Raw genomic sequence first — 25,111 nt, 5'->3', positions numbered from 1 at the left:
GAAATGACAGCAGAGCGCAGGTCATATGACACTGAGGAACCGGAAGAGGGGATGAGCCGACCATACCAATACGTCCATGGCGCATACGCACAAATAGGGGTAAATAGGGCTTTGTATTAGGTTACCTTTTAATCGTATAATGTTTTTTAGAAATTTTGATAATATAGCAACATTAATAATAATAAAAGCACTAGGCTATATGTAGTTTAGGCCACCTGTAATATAGAAAGATATAAGCTGTTCATTAACATGCAGTTATAGCCTTTTTGACATCATATGGTGAGATTTCAAAATGCAATCAAATAGGGGTATAGCGGCAATGAATCACTCCTCCGAAGCAGCATACCACGGGTTCACATCTGTCTCGTGATCATTCTCTGCATGGGATTTCCCAATCCAAAGCTGTCTAATAAAGCATAAAAATGCCCAAAAAATGCCCTTAAAAAAATGCAATGAAAGAACCCCCTCCCCCCCCAATTAAAAAATCAGACTGTTCGCCACTTAACAGCAGGCTACAATTTGTGTTGGTTAGATATGCAATTGCATTCATTAAACACAAAGTCACAATTCATAGGACCTCACAAAGTTAAGAAGTGAATGTGCTTAACTGAATTATCCAAAACGTACTAAATAAATTCTCCTCCATCTATTGTGATGCTTTCCTGTGCATTCTGGCACCTTATCCACATTTAAAAGGTATAATTTAAAAAACACACTTGCTCATTCATCAGTGTGGCCAACATCCGAGTCAGCTGACTGCCCTGTTTGTTAATCCACTGGCTAGTGATATTCAGCGCTGCGTCATTGAAGTTGATGCAGCTACCGCAGCACCCCTTCTGCCCAGCCATGCCCTTCTTGGATTTAGAAGAAAAAAGTAAGTCAAGAGGAACAGTGTCACATATTAATGTCAGGAGTGGACCACAGTGTATGCATGTGTTCATGTATGAGCATCCGTACCTTGCTGAAGGTCACCTCTTCCAACTGTGCGAGGGCCAAATAAGTGTACTCACACTAGTCAAACAAACTAGACTTTGGTCGTCAATCGTGCTTGGGCGCGGTACGAATGCCTAGTGTGAGTAGGACGTAAGGTCCCTCGATGGAATATACGTAGCCAACAATACTGATGTTCACTTTAAGAAAAACAGCTCGTGGTAGCTTGCTTTCTGTCAATATTTAGTGGTCTCTTTATCTTCCATGTAACCTGAATGCTGCAGTGATTGAATTGTTGCTTTGAGTCTTACTTACTTAGATAAGTTTTTGCCTTTAAAGATTATTCAGGTTTATTAGGAAACCAATTAGGTACAACTTTGTCCAAGGCCCTAGGGCCAAACCATTTGGGTTGCATATGTGACTAAAATCAAGCACATAAGACAGTGAGACATAAAGTAGTCACACTGGTGCACCTGATATTAAGCATAAAAAATGAAAGATGTAGCTTATAGAAAATAATTTCTGACAAAAACCGATTGTGCCCCTTTGAACAAATTTTACAAAATACTTTCTGTATATTATTTTGTCTTTTGTGATGTCAAGCAGGATTTTCTATCTATCTATCTATCTATCTATCTATCTATCTATCTATCTATCTATCTATCTATCTATCTATCTATCTATCTATCTATCTATCTATCTATCTATCTATCTATCTATCTATCTATCTATAAAGCAAGAAACGTCTGTCTGTCTGTGGCTCGCGTATCTCTCTGAATTTTAGTCAGATCGGCCTGAGCTTCCGGATATGGCTTGCGCACGGCACAAAGGTGTGCATCCTTGATTTTGAAGTTTTTCGGGCCAAATATGAAGAAGTTATCATATTTATATCATGCTGGCGGCGAATACGTGCATACACTGAGCACGGCGCATGAAGTAACCCCTGACTAAACCCTGCTGCTGCGACCAAAACTTGCATTGACGAACAGACACACACAACAGACACAGCCGGTTGTTACTTCCTCATTCAATGCACCCAACTTTCCAAACAAAACGTTTTTAAATCTTTCCACAGACATCAACAACTCCTCAAACCTGTCCGCTTTAGTGTTAAAGAACGCACGTTACGCTATTTTCACTGTTATACAGTTAATATATCAGTGATTCTTGAGAAGTGGGACAAAACAGGGTGCAATGTTGAAAAAATACAAACCCTATGTTTTAGGCAAATTAAATTACATGTATGTATCCAACATATACTAAGCTACTGAGCTAAGGTTTGACACAACTTCCCAGCTTTTGTCCTTTTTATCAAAATGGACTTTTTACCTTGCTTCTCCTTTTTAACATGGGCTTTTAGCTTGCCATTCCTTATTTTGTGTCAACTCCGTCAGACACTAAAAAACACAAATAAATGTTCCCTCATTTTATGCTAGACCCATGAGATCACAAATATTCACTAAAACTGATAGAGCCACACACAAAAAAAAATCAAAATGTATATGAATATACATGTTTTTGATATCTGACGGTGTTGACATATTTAACGTTTCTTAAACAGAACAAATAGAGTTTTACTAGTAGCAGTTTGGTTTTTCTGTTGATGATAGGTGCTAGTATGAACTACTTCAGGAAAATTAAATTATCTAAACATTTCATATAACTTCTTCAGTAATTGTAAGTCGGTGTTGACGTATCATGGTTGTGACTCAGGACATTCAAGATTTGTAATGTAAAATATTCTAAAACTACAACACTAATCAGAGCCTGTCTGACTCATAGATTGTAAATAATTCAGTGTTTGGGGGTCGTCTGACAAACTGTCTGCGGCCCCTATTCAAGCCACAGTACACTTTGAAGACATTAAAGCATGGTGGCACAGACATCATATTATGGGGATGTTTCTCATACTATGGTGTCGGATCTATTTATCGCATACCATGGATCATGGATCAGTTTGGATACATTAGAATACTTGAAGAGGTCATGTTGCCTTATGCTGAAGAGGAAATGCCCTTGAAATGGGTGTTCCAACAAGTCAACGACCCCAAACACACCAGTAAGCGAACAAGATCTTGGTTCCAGACCGACAAGATTAACGTTATGGAGTGGCCAGCCCAATCCCTGGACCTTAATCCAATAGAAAACCTATGTGGTGACATCAAAAATGCTGTTTTTGAGGCAAAACCAAGAAATGCAGAGGAATTGTAGACTGTAGTCCAATCGTCCTGGGCTGAAACACCTGTCCACAGGTGCCATAAATTGGTCGGCTCCCTGCAACACAGATGCTCAGAAACAGAGGTTATACAACTAAATATTAGTTCAGTGATTCATCATCATCATCATCATCATCATCTTCAACCGCTTATCCGAAATCGGGTCGCGGGGGCAGCAGCTTGAGCAGGGAACCCCAAACTTCTCTTTCCCGGGCCACATCAACCAGCTCTGACTGGGGGATCCCGAGGCGTTCCCAGGCCAGCGTGGAAATATAATCTCTCCACCTAGTCCTGGGTCTTCCCCGAGGCCTCCTCCCAGCTGGACGCTCCTGGAACACCTCCCTAGGGAGGCGCCCTGGGGGCATCCTTACCAGATGCCCGAACCACCTCAACTGGCTCCTTTCAACGCAAAGGAGTAGCGGCTCTGCCCCGACTTCCTCACGAATGACTGAGCTTCTCACCCTATCTCTAAGGGAGACGCCAGCCACCCTCCTGAGAAAGCCCATTTCGGCCGCTTGTACCCGCGATCTCGTTCTTTCGGTCATTACCCAGCCTTCATGACCATAGGTGAGGGTAGTAACAAAGATCGCCCGGTAGATCGAAAGCTTTGCCTTACGACTCAGCTCTCTTTTCGTCACAACAGTGCGGTAAAGCGAGTGCAAAACCGCCCCTGCTGCTCCGATTCTGCGGACAATCTCACGCTCCATTGTTCCCTCACTCGCAAACAAGACCCCAAGGTACTTGAACTCCTTCACTTGGGGTAAGGACTCATTCCCTACCTGTAGTAGACAATCCATCGGTTTCCTGCTGAGCACCATGGCCTCAGATTTAGAGGTGCTGATCCTCATCCCAACCGCTTCACACTCGGCTGCAAACCGATCCAATGAGAGCTGAAGGTCACAGGCCGATGATGCCATCAGAACCACATCATCCGCAAACAGCAGAGATGAGATCTTCAGACCACCAAACTGCAACCCCTCCCCACCACGACTACGCCTTGATATCCTGTCCATAAATATCACAAACAGGATTGGTGATAAAGCGCAGCCCTGGCGAAGGCCAACCCCCACCAGAAACGGGTCTGACTTACTACCGAGAACCCGTACACAGCTCTCGCTTTGAGCGTACAGAGATTGGATGGCCCTGAGAAGAGACACCCTCACCCCATAGTGAGGGTGTCATAGGAAAAGCTAAATCTTCATGCATTTTTCAGTTGATACAGTAAATGTTTGAGTTGTAAAGAAAAATGCAGACACTGCTATTTTTTTGAACAGTCTAATATTCCTTTTTCTTCACTTTCTGTAAAGATGAAGAAACATTTGACAAAAGTTTCTTCATATTTGGAGTTGGAATTGAATGTGCAATGTCCCCAATGCATTTGCGTGTATAGAAATAAAAGCTATTATTAGGATTTTGATCTTTACTCAATTTTTTAAACACACTGCTATTATTTTGAACACAACTGTATGTGACATGATTGGCCCAAATTGAGTTACAACGTCTCAACTGGACTCGCCACAAGCAGAAATCTATCAAGGCAGAAAAGTATAGTCATTGTTGATGCTCTGAGTAGTGACACTGAGAACATCCCGGGACGCCTAACCATCCTGCCACCCACACTGTATGGATCACCAAGATGCTACGCTAAAGAGTTCCAAGACGCCATGGCCTTGGTCAGAGTCAAAGGCAAACCAGACTTTTTCCTCACCTTCACTTGCAACCCCAACTGGCCTGAGATTAAAATATCCCTTTTTGAGGGTCAACAGACCAATCAAAGACCAGACATCATTGCCAGAGTATTCCACATGAAGGTGGAAGCTCTCCTCGCAGACCTCCTGAAGCATGATATCCTGGGACATGTGGATGCATTTGTGATAAATAAAAGGCCACCCTGAAATGTGCAGTTTTGTCTCACAGCAAAATGCCACAGATGCCACAAGCATTGAGGGAGCGTGCAATTGGCATGCTGACAGCAGGAATGTCAACCAGATCTGTTGCTCGTGCATTGAATGTTCATTTCTCCACCATAAGCCGTCTCCAGCAACTTCGCACAGCCATTGAAGAGGAGTGGACCAACATTCCACAGGCCACAATTGACAATCTGATAAACTCTATGCGAAGAAGATGTGTTGCACTGCATGAGGCAAATGGTGTTCACACCAGATACTGACTGGTTCTGAGTCCCCAGACCCCCAATAAAGCAAAAAAATGCACATTTCAGAGTGGCCTTTTATTGTGGACAGTCTAAGGCACACCTGTGCACTAATCATGATGTCAGATCAGCATCTTGATGTGGCACACCTGTGAGGTGGGATGGATTATCTCAGCAAAGCAGAAGTGCTCACTATCACACATTTAGACAGATTTGTGAACAATGTTTGAGAGAAATGGTACAATTGTGTATCTGGAATGAATTTTAGATCTTTAAGTCCATCTCATGAAAAATGGGAGCAAAAACAAAAGTGTTGCGTTTATATTTTTGTTGAGTATACATATGCTCATCACCATGGTGCCACGCGACAAACCCAGGACCCCCACTGATATTGATCGCGTTGTGTCTGCAGAGATTCCGGACAAGGACACAAATCCGCAACTACATCGCATTGTTACATCCCACATGACTCACGGCCCATGGTCAACGAAAAGTGTTCCCGGCCTGACCCCCAAGTGAGCTGACGAATCAGAGTCATCCTTCAGTGACCCATGACCCCCCTGCGACACCTGAATAGCCTCCGCTGTTCAGTCAGATGAGACAGACGTCTCACATAATAATCATAATAATCTTTATTTGTATAGCGCCCTTCATACATAAAATGCAGCTCAGAGTGCTTTACATGTACAAAATAAAGAAAATATAAAACCAAACACATTTATCACAGGCAATAAACCAAAGAGCAGAATATAACAATGAAATAAAAATAAATAAAAATGCAATAAAACATAAAAAAATTCATAAAATGCTAGTCAGACCTTACATTATTGAAAATGTGCAATGCATAAAACAAATATAAAAGATAAAAACCATTGAAATACGACAAAATAAATATATGGTGGAATTAATTAAAAGCAGCAGCATAAAGATGTGTTTTGAGCTGCTTCTTAAAACTAACAACAGACATTGCTGTTCTTATATGTAGGGGCAGTTTGTTCCAGACCCTTGGGGCATAGAAACTGAACGCTGCTTCACCGTTTCCCCTTAAGCTGTGGTATATTAAGCAGGCCGGCACCAGAGGACCTGAGAGGTCGAGTTGGGACATATTCAGACAAGCAGTCAGATAAATACAAGTGTGCTAAACCATTTAGTGCTATAAAAACAAGTAAAATAATTTTAAAATCAATCCTAAATGCTACAGGGAGCCAGTGAAGTGAAGCTAAAACTGGAGTAATGTGACTTCTTAACCTGGTTTTTGTTCAAACTCTGCTGAGCCAGCACAAGTATATGGAAAAACGCAATATGTTCACTTTGTTTGGCTCATTGGTTGTCTGTCTGTCCTCTTCCAGGTCTTCGTGGTGGAGACGAGACGGTGTGGATCAGGTCCTTCCTCTGGCAGCATCTGAAGTCCTCCTGCATCCACACTATTCATATTTCAGTATAATTATTTTTAGTATCTATTGTTCTATTCTGTACACATGACATCTATTTTTTGTCTGTCTGTCCGTCTTGGGAGAGGGATCCCTTCCTCTGTCACTCTCTGAGGTTCTTCAAATTGAACTTGTTAAAAGTTTTTTTTGTACATGTAAGGTGTCCTTGAGTGGCCGGAAAGGTGCCAATAAATAACATGTATTATTACTACTACAGGTGCCAAATCTAGCTTGAAATGGAAATAGTCATCTCCATAAAGCTTGTCAGCAGACAGAAGCATGAAGTGCTCTAAAATCTTCTGGTATTTGGAAGTCCAGGTCCCACAGTCTAGAGGAAGATTGGAGGGGCACAAAATCCAAGGTGCTTGAAGACCACTGTCAAGTTTCAACAGTCAGTGAGGATTTGGGGCACCATGTCATCTGCTGGTATTAGCCCACTGTGTTATCAAGTCCAAAGAACACAGCCATCTTTTGACAGGCTTTATGGTGATGCTGATTCACTTTTTCCAGCAAGATTTGGCAGCTGTCCACAGACAAAACCACTAAATGGTTGACTGACCATGGTATTACAGTGATTGATTGGCCAACTCTCCTGACCTGAACCCCATAGAGAAACTATGGGCTATTGTCAAGAGGAAGATGAGACACACCAGACCCAACAATACAGACGAGCTGAAGGCCACTATCAAAGCAACAGGCTGATAGCATCCATGCCACGCCGCATTGAGGCAGAAATTCATACAAAACGGTCCCAAACCAAGTACTGAGTACATCACAGTGCATCACTATACTTTTTAGAGGGCCGACATATCTGTATTCAAAATCCCTTTTTTATTGATTTCATGTAATATTCTAATTTTCTGATATTTAGAATTTAGGGTTTTCATAAGCTGTTAGCTATAATAATCAAAATGATAACAAATAAAGGCTTAAAATATCTCACTTTACATGTAATTAGTCTATATAATATATTAGTTTCACCTTTAAGTGGAATTACTGAATACATGAACTTTTGCACGATATTCGAAGTTTTCGAATTTCACCTGTATAGTGGAATCCAGCAAATTGGTAGCCCTGCAGATCTTTAAGTTGCCGTATCAATGTGCTAGAAGAGGATTGACTTGTTCCTGGATCGAATGTGTGGTACAAAAAAAGACGAGGCCAAATAAACAGATACTAAAAACAAGAGAGGGTAAAGCTTTTCTTTCCTCGTAAGACCTGTGACCATGTGATGGGACAAAATGTGTTGGTGGTCTGTTGCTATGACAGCCCACCGTAGTGTCCACGCACATACACACACACACACACACACACACACACACACACACACACACACACACACACACACACACACACACACAGCTCCCCCCAAACCCCTCACTTACAAAAACCTTCCCGACTTTCCTTCTAATTGGAGTTAGGGTGAAGGCAAAGAATAGGTGGGGGTGGAGAGGGGCAGAAGGCGTAAATTTGACCTTTTTTGTCACCCTCCGGGGAGATTCCCAAGACACTGTGGGGAGGATAGGTTTCTTTGGGTCTGTTCACAAAAGAGCCCCAGTTTTCCTGTGACTGTGATAGAATTAGAACTAATCTCAGAATTGAACACACATTTTTCTGAACATGTGTTCCCTTGTGGTAGTATCTTTGAAAATCACTGTGTGCAACAACGTCACTTTTTGCAAATGAAGAATAGGCCTCAGATAATTGGAAAGAGTGAAAAGCTCAGCACTTTTCATATTATGCTCAACTACAGTATTTTCATGACTGGCACCACAGATGCACACCACAATTCACCACGCCACACTGCTACACCCATGTTACAGGTCCATATCCTAAATACTGATGAGGACCAATGTTGTTCTTCATTTATTACTGTAAATTAAATTACTCTAGATTGTGTTTTTACAAGCTTTTTATGTGTGTTTGAAGAAAAACACTGTGGTCTTTTCATTGTCAAGGGGAGGTGTTGTGTTTTTAATTGTACCGGATAGTAAAGCAATCCCAACCTACCAGTCAGCCTGCCTGAGAGGCAAAACTGAGGGTTGAAAAAAAGTTCTTGAGTGTATCAATATTTTGGTCAACTCATCCGTCATCTGGATACAAACAGCTGGACAGAGCGATATCAGTGTGTAAATCAAACTGAAACTAAGTATCAGGGTAAAGAAACGTGTTTTAAGAAAGCGAAAAGGGCTGTTTCCATTTATATGGGAGTTATACCCTTGTCTGTGTCACATCTATTCTTTGCCAGTCACAAACTATGCTGTTTCAGAAAAATAAAAAATCTAGATAAAGTGAAATCAATAATCAATTAATACTATTTTTGTAAATTAAATGTGTTTAGGTTTTGAACTTGGTCAGAAAAAAAGACATTAAAAGATGCCAACCTTTAGCCTGGAAATCCAGACCTGCCGCTGGCAAAACAATTTGCTCAGCGTGCCGATCCATTGGAGTTCATTAACTATGTCTGAGAATTCTGACTTACCAATCAAATCGTTCTATCTGATATGGGCGGCCCAGAGCCCTACGTATGGGGCTCTGGGGCAGCTGTAACACCTACATTTGGAATTTGCTGGGATGAATAAAGTGATGACAACAGTGCTGGGCATGAAAACAACAAAGATGGCTGGGGATACTTTGTTTGAGTTTGAAACGGCCTAGGCATTTAACCATTTAGAAGACAGCACTCAAATGTTTCATTAGCAAGAAATAGGAATGTTGTTTTGCCAACCGCCAACGGCAAAAGTTTAATTTTCCAGTTAACACCGCTGTTCGCTAAACGAACGGGGCTTAATACGTCACCTTGTTCATTGCTCTGATTGGTTGTAGTGCTATCCAATTGCATGCAGTGGTATGCAATTAGATTGGATTGCACGCCTAAGTGAGGTGGGAAGGTCTGTTGATCGTGGCCAGACCCTATACCGTTATAGATGTGGTTCTGGATTCCCAGGCTAGCCAACCTTTTAATTGGGGCAGGCATTTTTCACAGTTTTTTTAAATCTAGCCGACGATTACGATTTATCAAAATAAATGGCAGATTAATTAATAGTAGGAACGGAAAGAATGAGTTTCAGTCTAAATGATATATTGTTAAAACCTTCCACACCTAACCCTGTTAGTATTACAAGTTTGCACAAAAGTTTCAACTAAAATCGTGTGAATCACATTAGCCAAAAACAGTGGGGGGGAAACATTCAGGAGCAGACACATCAGGCCGATGGATGAGGTATAACAGTCATGAAATTTATCACAACTTGATTCATAGCAACATGTATAAAGAAAAAACACACTTGTCTTTGTCTGGAGCCGTATACATATTGTCTATGCACATTTGTACCACGTTTCACAAATTTCAAAATATTTCACAATAACAGCACCAAAGAGCTTTTGATTGATCCCTCAACCCCCGCTAATACATTCATTCATTCATCATTTTCCAGATATACTAATAATCTATTAATTACAGAAGTGAATAATTTACAATAAAATTACAATTTTAAAGTACATTTCTCATTCTCAGTACTTCTATACTACAATAATTCCATCCAGTGTCCACAAAGGCATCACTGCCTACATCTTTTACGAAGGCTGTGGATTTAGAAAATTTCACACAGGAATGAAAGCTTATCATATCGACTCAAAGATTGAAAACTTTTTCTTCAAGACTTAGAAACTGTACACCAAGTCTCTGGGAACCCATAGTGGTATTCAAATCACAGACAAAACAAAGTCAGGTACTGCATCTTGAAGACGATAATGCCACAAAGTGAAGATTTAGGTTTTTAGAATTCTCATCAAACCATTGAGAAAAAACAACACTGAACAATTGAACCATCATACTGTATGACAACACCGTCTCTGGATTTCTTTTCCGTTTGATCTAAACTTAATACAAACAGCAGACATTTTGCAAGGCATCTGCAAAAAAATAAAAACAAGTATTCATGCGTCAGATGTATTGGGTTTGTGCCGACACTGGCCTTGCAGTAAACTTCAAACAGAGGCACTTTTAAATCCACAACTTCTATGTTGAGATATCTGCCTTGAGTGTCCCATCATATGCTGCTTTTTTATATATCTTTTCTTTTAGAGTTTCCGATTGGATCTCACAGTGTGTGCTCAGGGGGGGTATTCCATCAAAGTAGCTAACGAAAGCCTAGCTCACCTGAAGAAGCCTGGCTGATACTAGCCTCATCTCCCAATTGAGCTTCAAGTGGTTCCACTAACGCAGTTCAGCCTTTTCTAATCAAGGCTGACTCTAGACAGGCCTGCATAGCCTCGCATAGTGCACACACCCCGCCTACATAAGAAGCCATGAACAATTAAAAGATGATCAAAAGAGTATAGAGTGGATATGGGGACATCATACAGGTGCCCAGGTGGGAGTCAAACCCACACTGTGACATGCACTTGGCCTTAGTGACATGCTCTCTGCCCGGAGAGCCACCTTGGAGCTCAGTTTACCAACAGTATGGTATGATATTAGTCTAATTATTATATGTATGTTTAACATGTAGGTGAAGGACAACTTGTGACCTTAATTTAATTATTAATTTACTGATCAGAGACAAAGGTGTTTGTGGTATTTATTTTATGCACAGCACTTGGGGTTGCATTCGATGTGTAACTTGTTCTTTATAGCCTAAATAAGATGTACAGCTTAATTAAATTAGCAAACAACGTAGGCCTAACTTGTGAGAAATCATTTTTATAATCTTTGTTTTTTCAAAACGTGATGTGAGCTTGTTTGTTGTTTTTTAACTGTCGTTTGTGAGTCACTTTCTGACATTCTTTGAGAAACAGCTTAACTTAGTTTGACTGTTAGCCTGCCACAGAGCAGGCTAGTTAACGTACCATGGTTACAAGGCTAGGATTCATAGAAGCCACATTGATGGAACGCAACTCACACTAATAAGGCCTGATTAATAGAAATAAGATAGGCTTTTGCTTAATCCTGCTTGATGGAATACCCCCAGGTGACTTACCATTTGCTTTTTTTTCTACATATACCCACTGCAGTCAGACACAATCAAATAATTCAAACACAATTGAGAAAGAGACCATCACGTTACACTTTCTGTCACCAATCTGATCCTTTCTGCTATACTCTACACTACACACCACAGTTCTCTAGCAGCGACAGAGATGTGGTGGTATGAGTCATATCTTCTTGGCCTCTGTGTTATGTGAACGGGCACGTAATCCCACCATAGCTAGCAACATGCCCGTTTACAGAGCCTAGGCTGTGTATTAACACTGGATTTTAACCTGTCTGGTCTGTACACTGGAGTACAGACAGGTAGCGGATCGTGAGGAGATGTTCACTGATTTTGACAAAGTGATTTTGACAACAAGCATTCTACAGAATCACTGACTCCACCTTTAATCGACAGGACTAAACATTTGTTTAAAATCAACCTGAGAGATCCCTCATTAATCTCCTCAGTGTCCCTCTGAATATCTGTCCTCTCATTGTGCTAAATGTTTCCACTGCCACTGTGTCTTTGTTGGATGAGCTTGTGTAGATCTTTGTGTGCGTCCTTGTACAAGGAGCCAGATGTGCAACTGGAATGAACTGCTACGGAACATGACACAGACAGATAGAGAAAGAGAATGAGCCCAACCGAACAAAGACAGTAAACGCCAAGAAAACCAAACCAAAACGTCTCTGGATAAAAACATGTCTAATCTACGTAAACTCCAAAATATCATTCCAGAATCTTCTTGTCCATGGATTCTTTGCCATTGGTCCGTGAGTAAGGCTCAAAAGCAGAAGAGCTCAGGTAGCGGGCTGAGAGTTCCTGCAGGTTTCCGGCCAGCGATCCGGCCATGGCCAGGGGGTTAGAGGAGATGCGGCTGGCCAATAGGGACGGCATGGGGAAGCTGAAGAGACCGTGAGCTGCCGAGGAGCTCTGCAGAGCACCCACTGTCCCTGAGCTGGTGACTGCAGGCAGTGGAGGGCTGCCCCCCGCCCCCGGCCCGCTGCTACTGCTGGGGATGGCCATGGAGCCAGAGCGTAGGGCTGAGCCCAGTGCGCTCCCCCCACAGTGGGGCAGCAGGCCAGGCAGGCCCGGGGGAGGCAGCAGCCGGCCCTGCTCCAGCAGCCTGAGCACACTGCAGGTGGCTGCTGTCTCTGACACCACAGACCGCAGCTCACAGTCCTTCCCCTGGTCCTTCTTCTGCTTGGTGCGCCGGTTCTGGAACCACACCTTCACCTGGAGGGGCACACAAAGACAAAGAGCTGTCAGAGACCCATGCAGAATGCAATGTGTAATGTATACTTCATGTGTCATGCTGCCTGTATAGAACACAGGAACTTGAGGTGAGACACTGCAGGTGAATAGGGTACATTTGATCACTCACAGATATCATCATGAACTTTGCCAGTCGATGACTTGCATTAAACTGTTGTTTTGTATTATATATTTTTTTAGAAATGTTTGAATAAATATGCACATTTGGCAATATCTGACTAATTATATGTAAATGTGCATCTCTTTATAAGAAAAACAATCTAAATGTTGGAAACAGGAACGGTTAAAAGATTTAGTTAGAGACTTTTTTTTATTTTATAAATCCAAAAATACTACCTACAGGTAAAAAATGTATCATAAATCAGAAAGATGAACAACATATAAACATATTCTGCTGTAATATCCTTTAGAATAGCGCTAAGAAATATTATGGAAAGTTTAGTTCATGTAGGTGCTTTAGAAGTTAAGATTTTTGGTTCAGAGTATTGAAATAAGTATTGAGATAATGTCCGTTAAAAATGCGCCTAAATGTACATTTTGGACATTCGATTTATACCAGTATGAAAGAAGACATGTTATGATAAATAGACAGAAATGAACCAGTGCTTGAATTAACAATACTTTTATCTGCAGTGCCTCGCGTTAAATACTCATTTAGCATTTTCTTAAACAAAAAAAAAAATACTTTTCTAATGTTGGTGGTATACCCGTAAGAATGTGCTCTTTCTTATTGATATGTCATTCAATAAATTTGCCCTGCAATAATTTACATTAACTGATTTGTTAATTGTGATCATAGTGTGGCAATAATCTAATAATCTCAGTACTTGGAGATCATAGCACCATGAACTATACAACTGTGGTTGAACAGATTAAATTGATTGCTTTAAACCAATGCTTTTGTTCACAAATCAAAAGTAGCAAAGCGCCTGTCCATCCCCCACCCAAACACTACATGTAGCAGCTATAGGGACGCCTACACACACACACACACACACACACACACACACACACACACACACACACACACACACACACACACACACACACACACACACACACACACACACACACACACACACAAGCTGATCAAAAGCTGTACTACAACACGTTCAAGCATGAACTGAAATCCAAATAGTCTGTGAGATCCCATTTGTAATTTTGTCTTTGAAAACCTACACAGAATTAGCAATGAAAAAATCATACAATAATGTATTGTTTATTAGTTGTATTGCTTATGTGATGTTGAAACTGGAATTATAAATTGATAGTGAAACAAAATCACCAACAATCTTGATTATTATTTTATTGTGGAGTCAGTTATCAACTAATGAAGAGATTAACACATACATCGGTCAATAACTCTCTGGCATTAAACATCCCCATTATCTATTTTATTACATTACATGTATTTACATTTTATTAATGCTGTTGTTCATTAGGGCTATTTATATATAAATACATTTTGACATACTTTTATTGTGTACATAACCATACTGTCTATTCTTTACTTTTATTTGTTCAGCTGTGTTGTCCTTGTTATAAGATGTTGTGTCTATTCCTGTGTAAGTTCATTGAGAGCAGTGACAGCAACTGAGTTCAATTCCTTATTTGTGTTGACATACACAGTAAAGCTAATTCTGATATAAAGCTGTCATCTTAAAGTCTGGGATCTTGCGATAGTTTAGTATTTACTCACTGTTTTCAACATTTTACAGACGTTTAGATTAATGATTAATGCAGAAATCAAATGACAAATAACCAGAGGAGGAGCATAATTGCAGTTTGCAGCCGTAATGTTGATTTTTTTAAAGTAGCTGTTCCCAGATAAACTACACACTTTAAAGGCATAGAAACACTTATCAACACATTAATTTAAAGTATATGTTCACTGTTCTATCTACCTCAAAAGTCAGCCACTATTAACTATTATTTCAAATACCTTTACTTGTCTTTTAATTCACACAATGGGATTTCTTAGCCCAATTTGATTTTGGCATTTTATTTTTATTTTTTTTAAGTCAAAGAAGGGTGTTATCATAATATCTTGGAGGATGACAATGTTGGATTCTTGTAGTCTGAAAATGTAAAGATGTCAATTTTTTTTATTGAAATTATTATAAATGTTATTGCAAAACAAAAGTTAGATAATACAATTGTTTCAGGGATTTACATCTAACACATTTGGGATTTTGTTGGGAATATTCGTGCAATTAATGGAGTATTTAGAGAGAAAAGAAACTCATTGGTAGCATACTTAAGATGGAATGGAGAATGCACTCTTAGTGATAATGATAATGCAAGAGCACCAACATTATAATTTAACTGGTCCAATCAAGTAATGTATCTAGTTATACATATCCAATGTTCTGTTTGACATTATCTCCTTAAAGGTCCCATATTATGCTAAATGCACTTTTTAAATGTGTTCTAACATATCCATGGGTCCACGGTGTGCCTAGAGACTGCCAAAATATTAAAAAAAATAACAATCTCTCCTGTTCTCACTCTCCCCTTTTCTGAAACCCCCACCCCTCCCCCTCAATATACTCCAGTCAGAATTTTCCCCTTTTCTGACCTCACAAACTGGAAAGCCAGAAGCTTCCACTGTGCAGCCCACACCCCTATTTCTTATTGGTCCACGGCCCTGACAGACAGAGGGCGAGGCGTATCTGGCTTCGCTTCCGGACAGGGGGCGGGGGCAGCGCAAAGATTGTATATTTATGAGGGGAGCTGCAGCTCTTTTTAAAAAATAAGCCATTGTGAGATTAGCTGAACATCAGCATAGTACAATAAATTATCTGAAAGTTTTTTTCAGCAAACAATTAAAGAAAAACGTATTAGGGACCACTAAGACCATATAATATGGTGTATAATAGAACCGAAAAGTGTATAATATGGGAGCTTTAAAGGGATAGTTCAGTATTTTTGAAGTGGGGTTGTATGGGGTACTTAGGCATAGTAGGTATGTTACCTTATGGAGATGGCTAACAGCGCAGTCATTTTAAGCAGTTTAGGCGAGATGTCACTGTAGCAGATGTCAGCATTGTACTGTTACAGAGGGGGCCAGAAGAAAAACTTTTTTTCTTCACATACTGTATATAAACGCTAACTGTAAAACCCAGATATCCCTTGTATGCTTAACTGAGATTTATTCCACAACTTTAGTTTGCCGCAGACAGCCGTTTAATTCTTCTAGCCACATATGCAACAGTTACATCTCTAAACTCTTTTAAATGACTGTGCTAACCACCATCTCCATAAGGTAACACACTTACTATGCTCAAGTACCCCATACAACCCCACTTCAAAAATACTGAACTATCCCTTTAAGTGAATTAATGTCACAACTGAAACAAATACAGGGTTTATTAAGTCTACCTGGGGCCTGTTGCATAAAACTACGATAAGGGATTAACCTAGGATATTTCGGTTATCCTGGCTTGCGTTAGCCATGATCCGGTTGCATAAAAGCGGCGGAACATAAATTACCATGGAGATTTATCCTTTACATTTAGCCTGGTCGGGACCAGGCTAAACGTAAAGGATAAACTTATTCTGTTGCCTGATTGGCTCAGTCAGCTGTCACTCCGATCTGAAATCAAAGTGTTTAACAGTTATTCCATGATCTTCTGTGTAATGCTTAAGTTTCAATAACCTGTTTTAAAGTACCACATAAAAGACTGCATTGTCATTTAGTTAAATAGTTCTTCTTTTTTATTATTTAACTTGAACCATTTATAATTAACTTAATTATAATTAGATTAAGATGAAATTATATAAATTATATTAATTTATCTGATAGTCTGTTCATATTGCAGGCTATATTTATACAATTGATTATCGATGGCAGATGACGTTGCAAATGTGGGTCAAATAAATTCACTTTGTACTTTAAATATATTCTAAATTCATTACACATTAAGTGAAATTAATCTAGAATCAACATACTTTTCAGAAGATCGACATTTCTGTATTATAAATCCTTTTTCTGATTGGTTGTTTGTAATATTCTAATATTTTGAGATACTGGATTTTTTATTCCATGATCAATCAATCATCCAAAAAAAGGCCTGACATATTTCACTTTTTGAATGGACTTTCCATGATATTCTATTTTTAGATGCACCTGCAGACTGCTCACTGTCAACTATTTCATCAAGAAACAATGCAGGGACATCAAAATCAGTTGGCAGAGAATACATCTGCTGTATGAATGAACTGCCCCCTCACTTACGGTTTAAACTAGCAAGGCATTGTGGGAAAATGGGCCGTCTTTTCCATTTTTACATCATTAAACCTGTGTTCGATCTCTGGGTCTACTTCTGAAAGCTGTGGGCTGGCACTTCACAGAATGACTTGCACCTGGCTTGACCAGGCCCTTTTGATCCTGGATTGGCGTTTATGCAACTGACTAATCCAAAGTGCCCAGGCAAGACTTTGTCAAGGATGGCTTTATCAATCATCCTGGATATCTTAATTCCACTTTTATGCAACAGGCCCCTGAAGTCCCCTGTGTTCACAGCCAATTGCTTTCATACGCAACCATGCCCGTATCTAGCATTGAGGACACAGAGAGGTCATGACCTCTGTATTTTCTTTAGGCTTTGTTTAATTTATTATGTGAAAATGAATTTTTTATTTATACATTTTTTTTATACAGCTAAAAGATAGTATGATCAGTGTACTGCCCTGGCACTGACTGTGACTGTGTTATTAAGGTGGCTTGATTGATTCACTATGTCAACTCATGCACTAGGTAACATAAAAATAAAAACTATTTTTAAAATGTACACATACACAGGAGCACAGTGAATTTTCTATTAATTTCTCAATTTTTTACTTGAACACAATTAAAGATGAAAAAAAAAATTTAAGCATCTTTTCCACCTCATAAAAGTTTAAGTTTAAAACTTAACTTAGTGTTATTTCCATAGTCGGCAGAATGCAGGAAACAATGTATTCGAAGCTGCAAATGTTAAGGGGGAGAACCCCCAGAAGCCCCCCCCCCTACCCTTAAACTTTAAAATCCTCAAAAAATTTTTTAATTGTTGTCAAGGTAGGTACAGCAATAGTAGCAGTAGGCTAAATGTTGCTTGATGTGACACATGATTTCACCCTGTGTTACGGACATCAGTTGAGCAATATTATTCAACTTGTCAACGTAGTGTACTGAAAACAGGACATTTTTCACCTCGGTATTAGGAAAATCCTTGATACAGCTTTGTACACAACAAAATGTACACGTACCAATCAGCAGCAAGCCTACTGGTATGTCCTAACACATTTGGATATTTGTTTCCTTGACTTCAGTACGCGGTTTAACTCTTCACCAGCTGTTAACACGTATTTAATCGCCCAGTGACCAAACACCCTGCCGCTCCATCCAATACCTTCTGCCTGTCGTAAAGACCTGCTCACAAGGAAGATATTGTTCATTTTAGTGCTAACATTTTCAGTGAAAAAAAACAAGAAGGTGATGCTGGTAGCTCACAGATTATTAGGCACGCACACGGCAAAATGGCCTATATGTAACAACCCGTTAGCAAGAATCTTCATTTACCACGTTGTCATTAAAAGGCATTTCAATCAGGACAAGAAGCACACACTGGAAGAAGCCGGATGCCTTTGTCCTGCCTGAATAGGGAGCAAAGGTTGTTTTTCTATTTTATCCTTTTATGTGCACAGAATAACAGCTTCAGACTGCAGAGGCTGGAATTCATCATCTGAAATTCACGTGTCAAAAAGAAAGGCGGCAATTGTGTCGATCGAATGAAAAAGAGAAAAATATTAGAAATTTTCAAATGTAAAATGTTGAAGCAAACAAGAAAGTAAAAAATTGCGATGGCTGTTAACAAAGGGAGCGGTGACCTCGTTGTACACTGTCAAACAGGTTAGTAGTTGTGGGTTTTGTGAGACAAAGGTTGACCTTGAGTCAGAAGGTCTGCGAGAGCCCACGCATTGAAAAGCCGCGACACGTCAGCACCCAAGACCAGGCCGTTCGTCGTTCGGCACGTTAAAAAAAAGAAGAAGAAATTAATAGATTCATCAAAATTCAAGCTGGAAAAATACACCGACGCATTGAGGCAGACGGGCTGGGGTCCAAACCACACAGGGCGGGTGACCGGGTGACTTGCCCAGGAATCTGGTGTCAAACACAAGAGTGCAAATGCAGTTCAGCCAGCGCGGACACTGCATGACCGGCCGCTGACCCCACAGCGCTCTATTCCAATGATAGCTCTCATTTAAGACTTACAGGCAACAACGTCCAAGACTCCATATACTCAATATATCAACGCTACAGGTAGATTTATTAAGTGGGCCAATTGATTACATTTTCTAGAATGGTATACATGCATTTAGATAAAATGTATTCTGTGGTAAATCCTTCTAAGTAAAATCCATGATCTTAAAATAATCCAATGATTTGACTGAATTAAAACCTTCCAAACTGGTCTTGAATACTAACAATCAACAATAACCATAATTTGTTAATGAGTAGTGACGTCAATCAAGGTACGTTTACATCTGTGGTGACAGGCCCATTTGCCCCTGTGACACACAAAAATCCCTTTTCAATGACTACAACCAAACTCTTTTAATTGTGTACGTAAGCATACCTCCTAAATGATATTAGCGAAAAAATAAATTCATCTTTATAAATGATCTGCTTTTCTGAAACTGACTTAATTATTTATTTGTGTCAAGACTAACCAATTAAACCAAATAAATGGAATTATGTGGGGAAATGCACCTTTCTCTTTGACAAAGCAGGTGGTATTAACAGATCGTAACATGATCATCTGAATAAAAAAAAATAAAAAAAGATAAGGCAGTATTAGTTAAAGACAAAAATGATCCATTATATCGTTCGCACGGATCGTTTTCCAGTTTTCACAAAATTCAATTCAATTCAGTTTATTTAAGAAGGGGACAGTGCAAATGAATAAAACACATGATCACACATGGGTTAAAAAATGCCAGAATTAGCCAAAAGGCTATTTTTCATCTGTAGTCCCCTGACATCAATGTAAAAAGAAAATACAATTAAACAAGATAAAAAAATATTAAAAAAACATAATTCAGAATTGTGACATCTAGTAAGGCGCTAAATCGACGCATGAATACCTGAGTTTCAGACAGATTGAGCTGACGGGCGAGTTCTGTGCGTTCCCTTCCCACCACATACTGGCATCTCTGGAACTCCATCTCTAAGCGGTACAGCTGCTCTGCTGTGAAGGAGGTGCGGGTTCTCTTAGGCCGGTCCAGATCCAAACCCTTGGGCAGGATGATCTCTCGGATAGAACCCTTAGCATCTGCAACAAATGAGACATTTATATATCGACACTGCTGCATAGATATAAATAAGTTAAAAAGTAGAACTGATTAATGCAATATCCGACTAGTTGTACACTGGTTTTACATGGTTAAATATGTGATTATTATTATTATTATTATTATTATTATTATTATTATTATTATTATTATTATTATTATTATTGGTCCCACAGTAGTGAACGTACTGTCAATACATGATGATCAACAAATGCTGTTGAATCACTAAATGTAACCCCAGTGTATCTGGATACATGTAAAATGATGTACTTAAAGACAAGTTATGTTTGTTTAAATCTATGAGCCTAAAACACCCTATGTTTTAAATTATTAAGGAAGGACATATACGTCCAGGTTAATCCCTTGAATGAAATAGTATAATTATTCTGTTATGTGATATACATACAATATATATTTTTTAAAGATACATGTTTATGTATACAACATATTTACACATGTTTACACATATTAAATGATATAAAAATATGCATAAAACCATATATATATATATATATATAACATATTGGTTATATTGAAATATAACCAATATGCTGTGGTTAATTTTCTCTCATGTAATCCAGGTGTATGTCACCACAATGCGATCAGTTTAGTTGTCCAAACTATGTTAAATTAATAACCCATCTCTGCTTAATATGTGCATTTTTAAAGCTAGTATTATATGTGCATCATATTCAAATGTGTTAAAATGGACTTCAATGCAGCAGCAAATTTTTTCATATTTAATTTAATTTATCATTAACAAACAAATATAGTAATAACTGATTGATGTCCATTAAATGATTTCAATAGAAAGCTTTGATCTATATGTGAGGTAGAGCCTCGTTATATCTAGCGTGACTAATCCTCTCTCCCTGGCTAAGTTATATTTATAGTTTGTTTTCATATCAGTGTTGGACCAACACAGCATTAAGGAAATGATGTGAATTACTTCATGGGCAATTGACACCCGTACACACAATACCAATAAGTATTATTTGTTGCCATTAAATATCTATAAAAAAAACTATCTTAAATCTCCCTTTTTTCTGTGTTTAAATATTTTAAATTTCAATATTTATCATCCTGAAAGTGAAACACATTGGGAGAGTATTAACCCTAAAGCCGTTTCTCCTTTAATGGATGACATGCCCACAGTTAAATGTACAGGGACATTCAGCACTGTTTGAATCATTTAACATAAGGTAATATTTATTTTGTAATATGCCGAAAGATTCAGCTTGTGTTTATAAAAAGTCTAATGACAAAATATAAAATATCCCTGGGCTCATGCAGTACGGACTAAAATCAAAGATATATCCTTCTTAAATAACAATTAGCTCTTCTTCATGGTAAGTCATTTAGTTTCTTATATGTACGTGTACCTATCATTTTATTCTATACTACTATATTTTTATTTTGCCTTAATTTCAAGGTTTAGTGTAAGCCTTCCTCAATTAGGATTAAAATACATCGATCATCAGCGTCCTCTCTATTTCTCAACAGCCTCAGTCCAATGTCCAAAGGCTTGATTTTTCAACTTTGTTCTTAAAGATACTATCTCATATTCCTGATTGTAAAATGCACGTAAACTAGCAGCAGTTAAGACTATGTTTCATCAAATCAATCTGTTTGATCTCTGAAGTAAGACACGGCAAGTTCTATAAAAAGAAAGAAAGAAAGAAAGAAAGAAAGAAAGAAAGAAAGAAAGAAAGAAAGAAAGAAAGAAAGAAAGAAAGAAAGAAAGAAAGAAAGAAAGAAAGAAAGAAAGAAAGAAAGAAAGCAGAGCCTTACCTCGGACTAGGATCCGGCGGCAGTAGTCTGGGTCCCCCGTGCTCCCCCTGTTCTTGTCACAGTTGTCCCCGGTCCCGGCCGCGGAGAAGGAGTCCTGCTGTTCCTTCAGGAAGCCTTTGGACAAGCTTCCCTGAGAGTCCTTGTCATCTTTCCCCTTCTTTAGTCCATTCTTCAGCCCCATCCCTTCTGTGTCTTGGTTGTACCTGACCTCCATGCTCACTTGATGCTCTTGGACCTGCAAGCTTGTCCGCCTCTTTTTTCTCCCTTTGTCAGGTGGTGGGAAAAAAGGGAGATTACGCACAACGCGGCGTATAGCAAATGGTACTGGACGGTGTTGGGTTTTTAGTTTCAAAAACAGCACCTTTCAGCGATGGCAAAGTCAGTTATCTAATATTTGGTGAAACAACTTCCTTCGCCCCCCAAACCGAGGAGTCCTATTATCAACCGACCAAGACCGCCTTGCCCAATGATCATGGACTTCTCAGTCAAACTCACCAGTAATTCAACTGCTCCCCTTCCCTCTTGTTACATAGACATCGGGCTGATAGGTGATCTCCAAATAATCAAAGCCATGGATGCGCACTACTCACTGTTATCAATTGATTACGGTAAAAAAAAAAATCTGCCTCAACATTTGCGTAACCTCATGAATACGCTTAAATTGTTTTTTGGCAATAGATGAGGTCTTGATGGAGGGTTTGCGTGTCCTGTGCCCCCTCTGTTTGCTTGCTCTCAGCCCAGAGAATCAGGACAAATTATTGTTCTTGAGTGAAAAGCAAAGCCTCCCTGAACCACACATCAACACACACAATGACAGGGCGCACACTCTGCCAGACCAGGAGAAGAAAGTTCCCGGGTTCTTCATTCTTCCACCAGACACGGACAGATCTTTTTTTTCATCCCCCCCAACTTTTCGCAGCACGCCTTACTGCCCGCAGCACGTCCGTAAACTTTGATCCTGTTTTTTCCCTTTGGTTTCTCTTGCCACTCAATGGAATTCTGCAATGTGCCGATCACACCACTATGCTACTGAAGGCAAGAGACATTGGGAGAGAGAGAGAGCCAGTGAGAGGGAGAAAGATCGGTGAAAAAAGATAGCGGAAAGAAATCAATGTACATCGAAATGTATGAATACATTGACCTGGCTAGTTTGAGCACTGGAATAACACCATACTTTTGCTTTAAAGGAAAGTGTGTCTTCCTGTGTCGTCCTGTGGTCATTCAGAGAGCTATGCAGAGCAACCGCCAACGCTACATCCGTCAGTGTTCAAATGATCGCGTGCCCCCTGAAGCCATGTTTAGCGCTAATAATCTTCACCTGCACATTTGGACAAGACAAAAAGGGGAACAAAACTTGTCATTAGTGTCTGGGCTGCCTATACTCTCTCTCTCTCTCTCACACACACACACACACACACACACACACACACACACACACACACACACACACACACACACACACACACACACACACACACACACACACACACACACAGACATACCTCTGGAATGGCCCCTACCTCTCCCAACCACTCGCCTTCCAGCCCACTAACCACCTACCCAACCACCACCTCTGAGCTACTTTCATTGTCAGTGCAACAATATCTCTGAACACAGCAGTGGCCTGTAATCCAATAAGACCATTGATTAGGCCACAATGATTCAATTCAACCCATTGGCCTAGTGCAAGGAGCATTCTCTGGCCCCTTCTTGTCACCTTAGCTGGCCAGAAGCCCTCTTCAAGCAGCCCCCCTGCCGCACTGCCATTCAGGCCCTTATGGGAAACAGAGAGGAAAAGGAGTGAAAGATGGCAATTATCTAATTGGACTATTAACAAACAATTGTGTGAGTGTGTCTGCCCGCCAGCAGTCTCGGGGTGGCTTTAAGGGCGCATGTTGGACTAACTTTATTCACTGAGTGTTTTGGGGGGCTGCTGCTTAGAGAGGGGCAGGAGGAGCCATTGTTTGGGAAAGGTAAAAATGAGGCTGAAATGGGAGCGACTAAAGGGGACCTAGGCTTCTCAAGCTGCAGTGCAGATCCCCAGCCTGGGAAATAGATTGAGGACCCAGCGTCTTGCCCTCTCAGCCGCACACAATGGCCGCGGAGGAGAAAAGGAAAATGTGTTCAGCATCTACGTATGCAAGAATATCACACCCTCGGACCGGTGCTGAAATGTGCAAGGTATACTGCATGTACACTTTATAACAGAATGAAATCTCTTTACAACACACGCATTCTCCGGTGGTGAACGACAATTTCAGTTTCTAGTGATTTGATCAAAGTATTTCTGGAATTTCCAATGTTAAATCAATTCAATTAAAGATTGGATTCCTTATTACACTAGCCTTGTCAATCATAAAGCTGCGAACACACCACACTGGCTGCGCGGCGAGATTACATACAAAGTCAATGTACTAGCGCGTGGCCGCGCGTCCACCCAATAATCGGCGTCCAGCGGCGGGCGCTTGCGCGGCGCGTAGCCGCGCCTCTCATCGGAGAGGCGCGGCCATTTGCGCGTAGAAATTGCGTCATCGAAGGAGCGTGAATCGAAGGCCTGTGCGGCGAACGCGGCGCCTCCACAGCCAATCAGCGTTGAGATTGCCCGGTGGTCTGCAAGACGAGGTGGGCGTGTGGAGTGAGGACATTGGGCTTCCAATACATTCTGCAAATATGTGTATTTTGCATCTGTTTAGCTGTTGGTTGCACTTTAGCCAAGGTAGCGCCGGTTAGCATAGTGAAACTCACCCAGCTATGTGCTGTTCCTGAGGATAATATGAACCCAAAGTTGACGGCAGTGTCCGTGTGGAATTCCATATAGTACAGCGAAGCACCGGTGTTGTCCTCCGTCAGCCGGCACACTTTCACTTTCAGGTAGGCTGATGTCTGCCTTTATTTGTGCTGCTGAGCACACAGTGCTGTTGTTAATGTGATTAGTATGTTGCTGAATTGCTGTTAATGTGTATTTGCGATCGGGGGCGTGTTCAGGCTGTTTTAATGATATTTGTG

At 40.2% G+C, this 25,111-nt stretch overlaps 1 protein-coding gene across 1 annotated transcript; it reads right to left on the bottom strand.

Annotated features, from left to right (window-relative positions):
• Positions 1-12,433: 12,433 nt before the first annotated feature.
• Positions 12,434-22,337, bottom strand: vax1 (ventral anterior homeobox 1; the record flags this gene model as incomplete). The annotated part of the gene is made up of 3 exons (XM_080037110.1): positions 22,106-22,337; positions 20,108-20,295; positions 12,434-12,940 (listed from the first exon to the last, which is right to left on the bottom strand). The coding sequence occupies exons 1-3, from the start codon at positions 22,317-22,319 to the stop codon at positions 12,434-12,436; spliced, it is 909 nt and encodes a 302-aa protein (XP_079893236.1). The 5' UTR covers positions 22,320-22,337.
• Between the last annotated feature and the right edge of the window lie 2,774 nt (positions 22,338-25,111).

This window comes from Ammodytes marinus, assembly GCF_949987685.1.
Source record: "Ammodytes marinus genome assembly, chromosome: 11".
In the NCBI taxonomy this organism is placed as follows: domain Eukaryota; kingdom Metazoa; phylum Chordata; class Actinopteri; order Uranoscopiformes; family Ammodytidae; genus Ammodytes; species Ammodytes marinus.
This window is presented reverse-complemented; position numbering and strand designations above follow the sequence as displayed.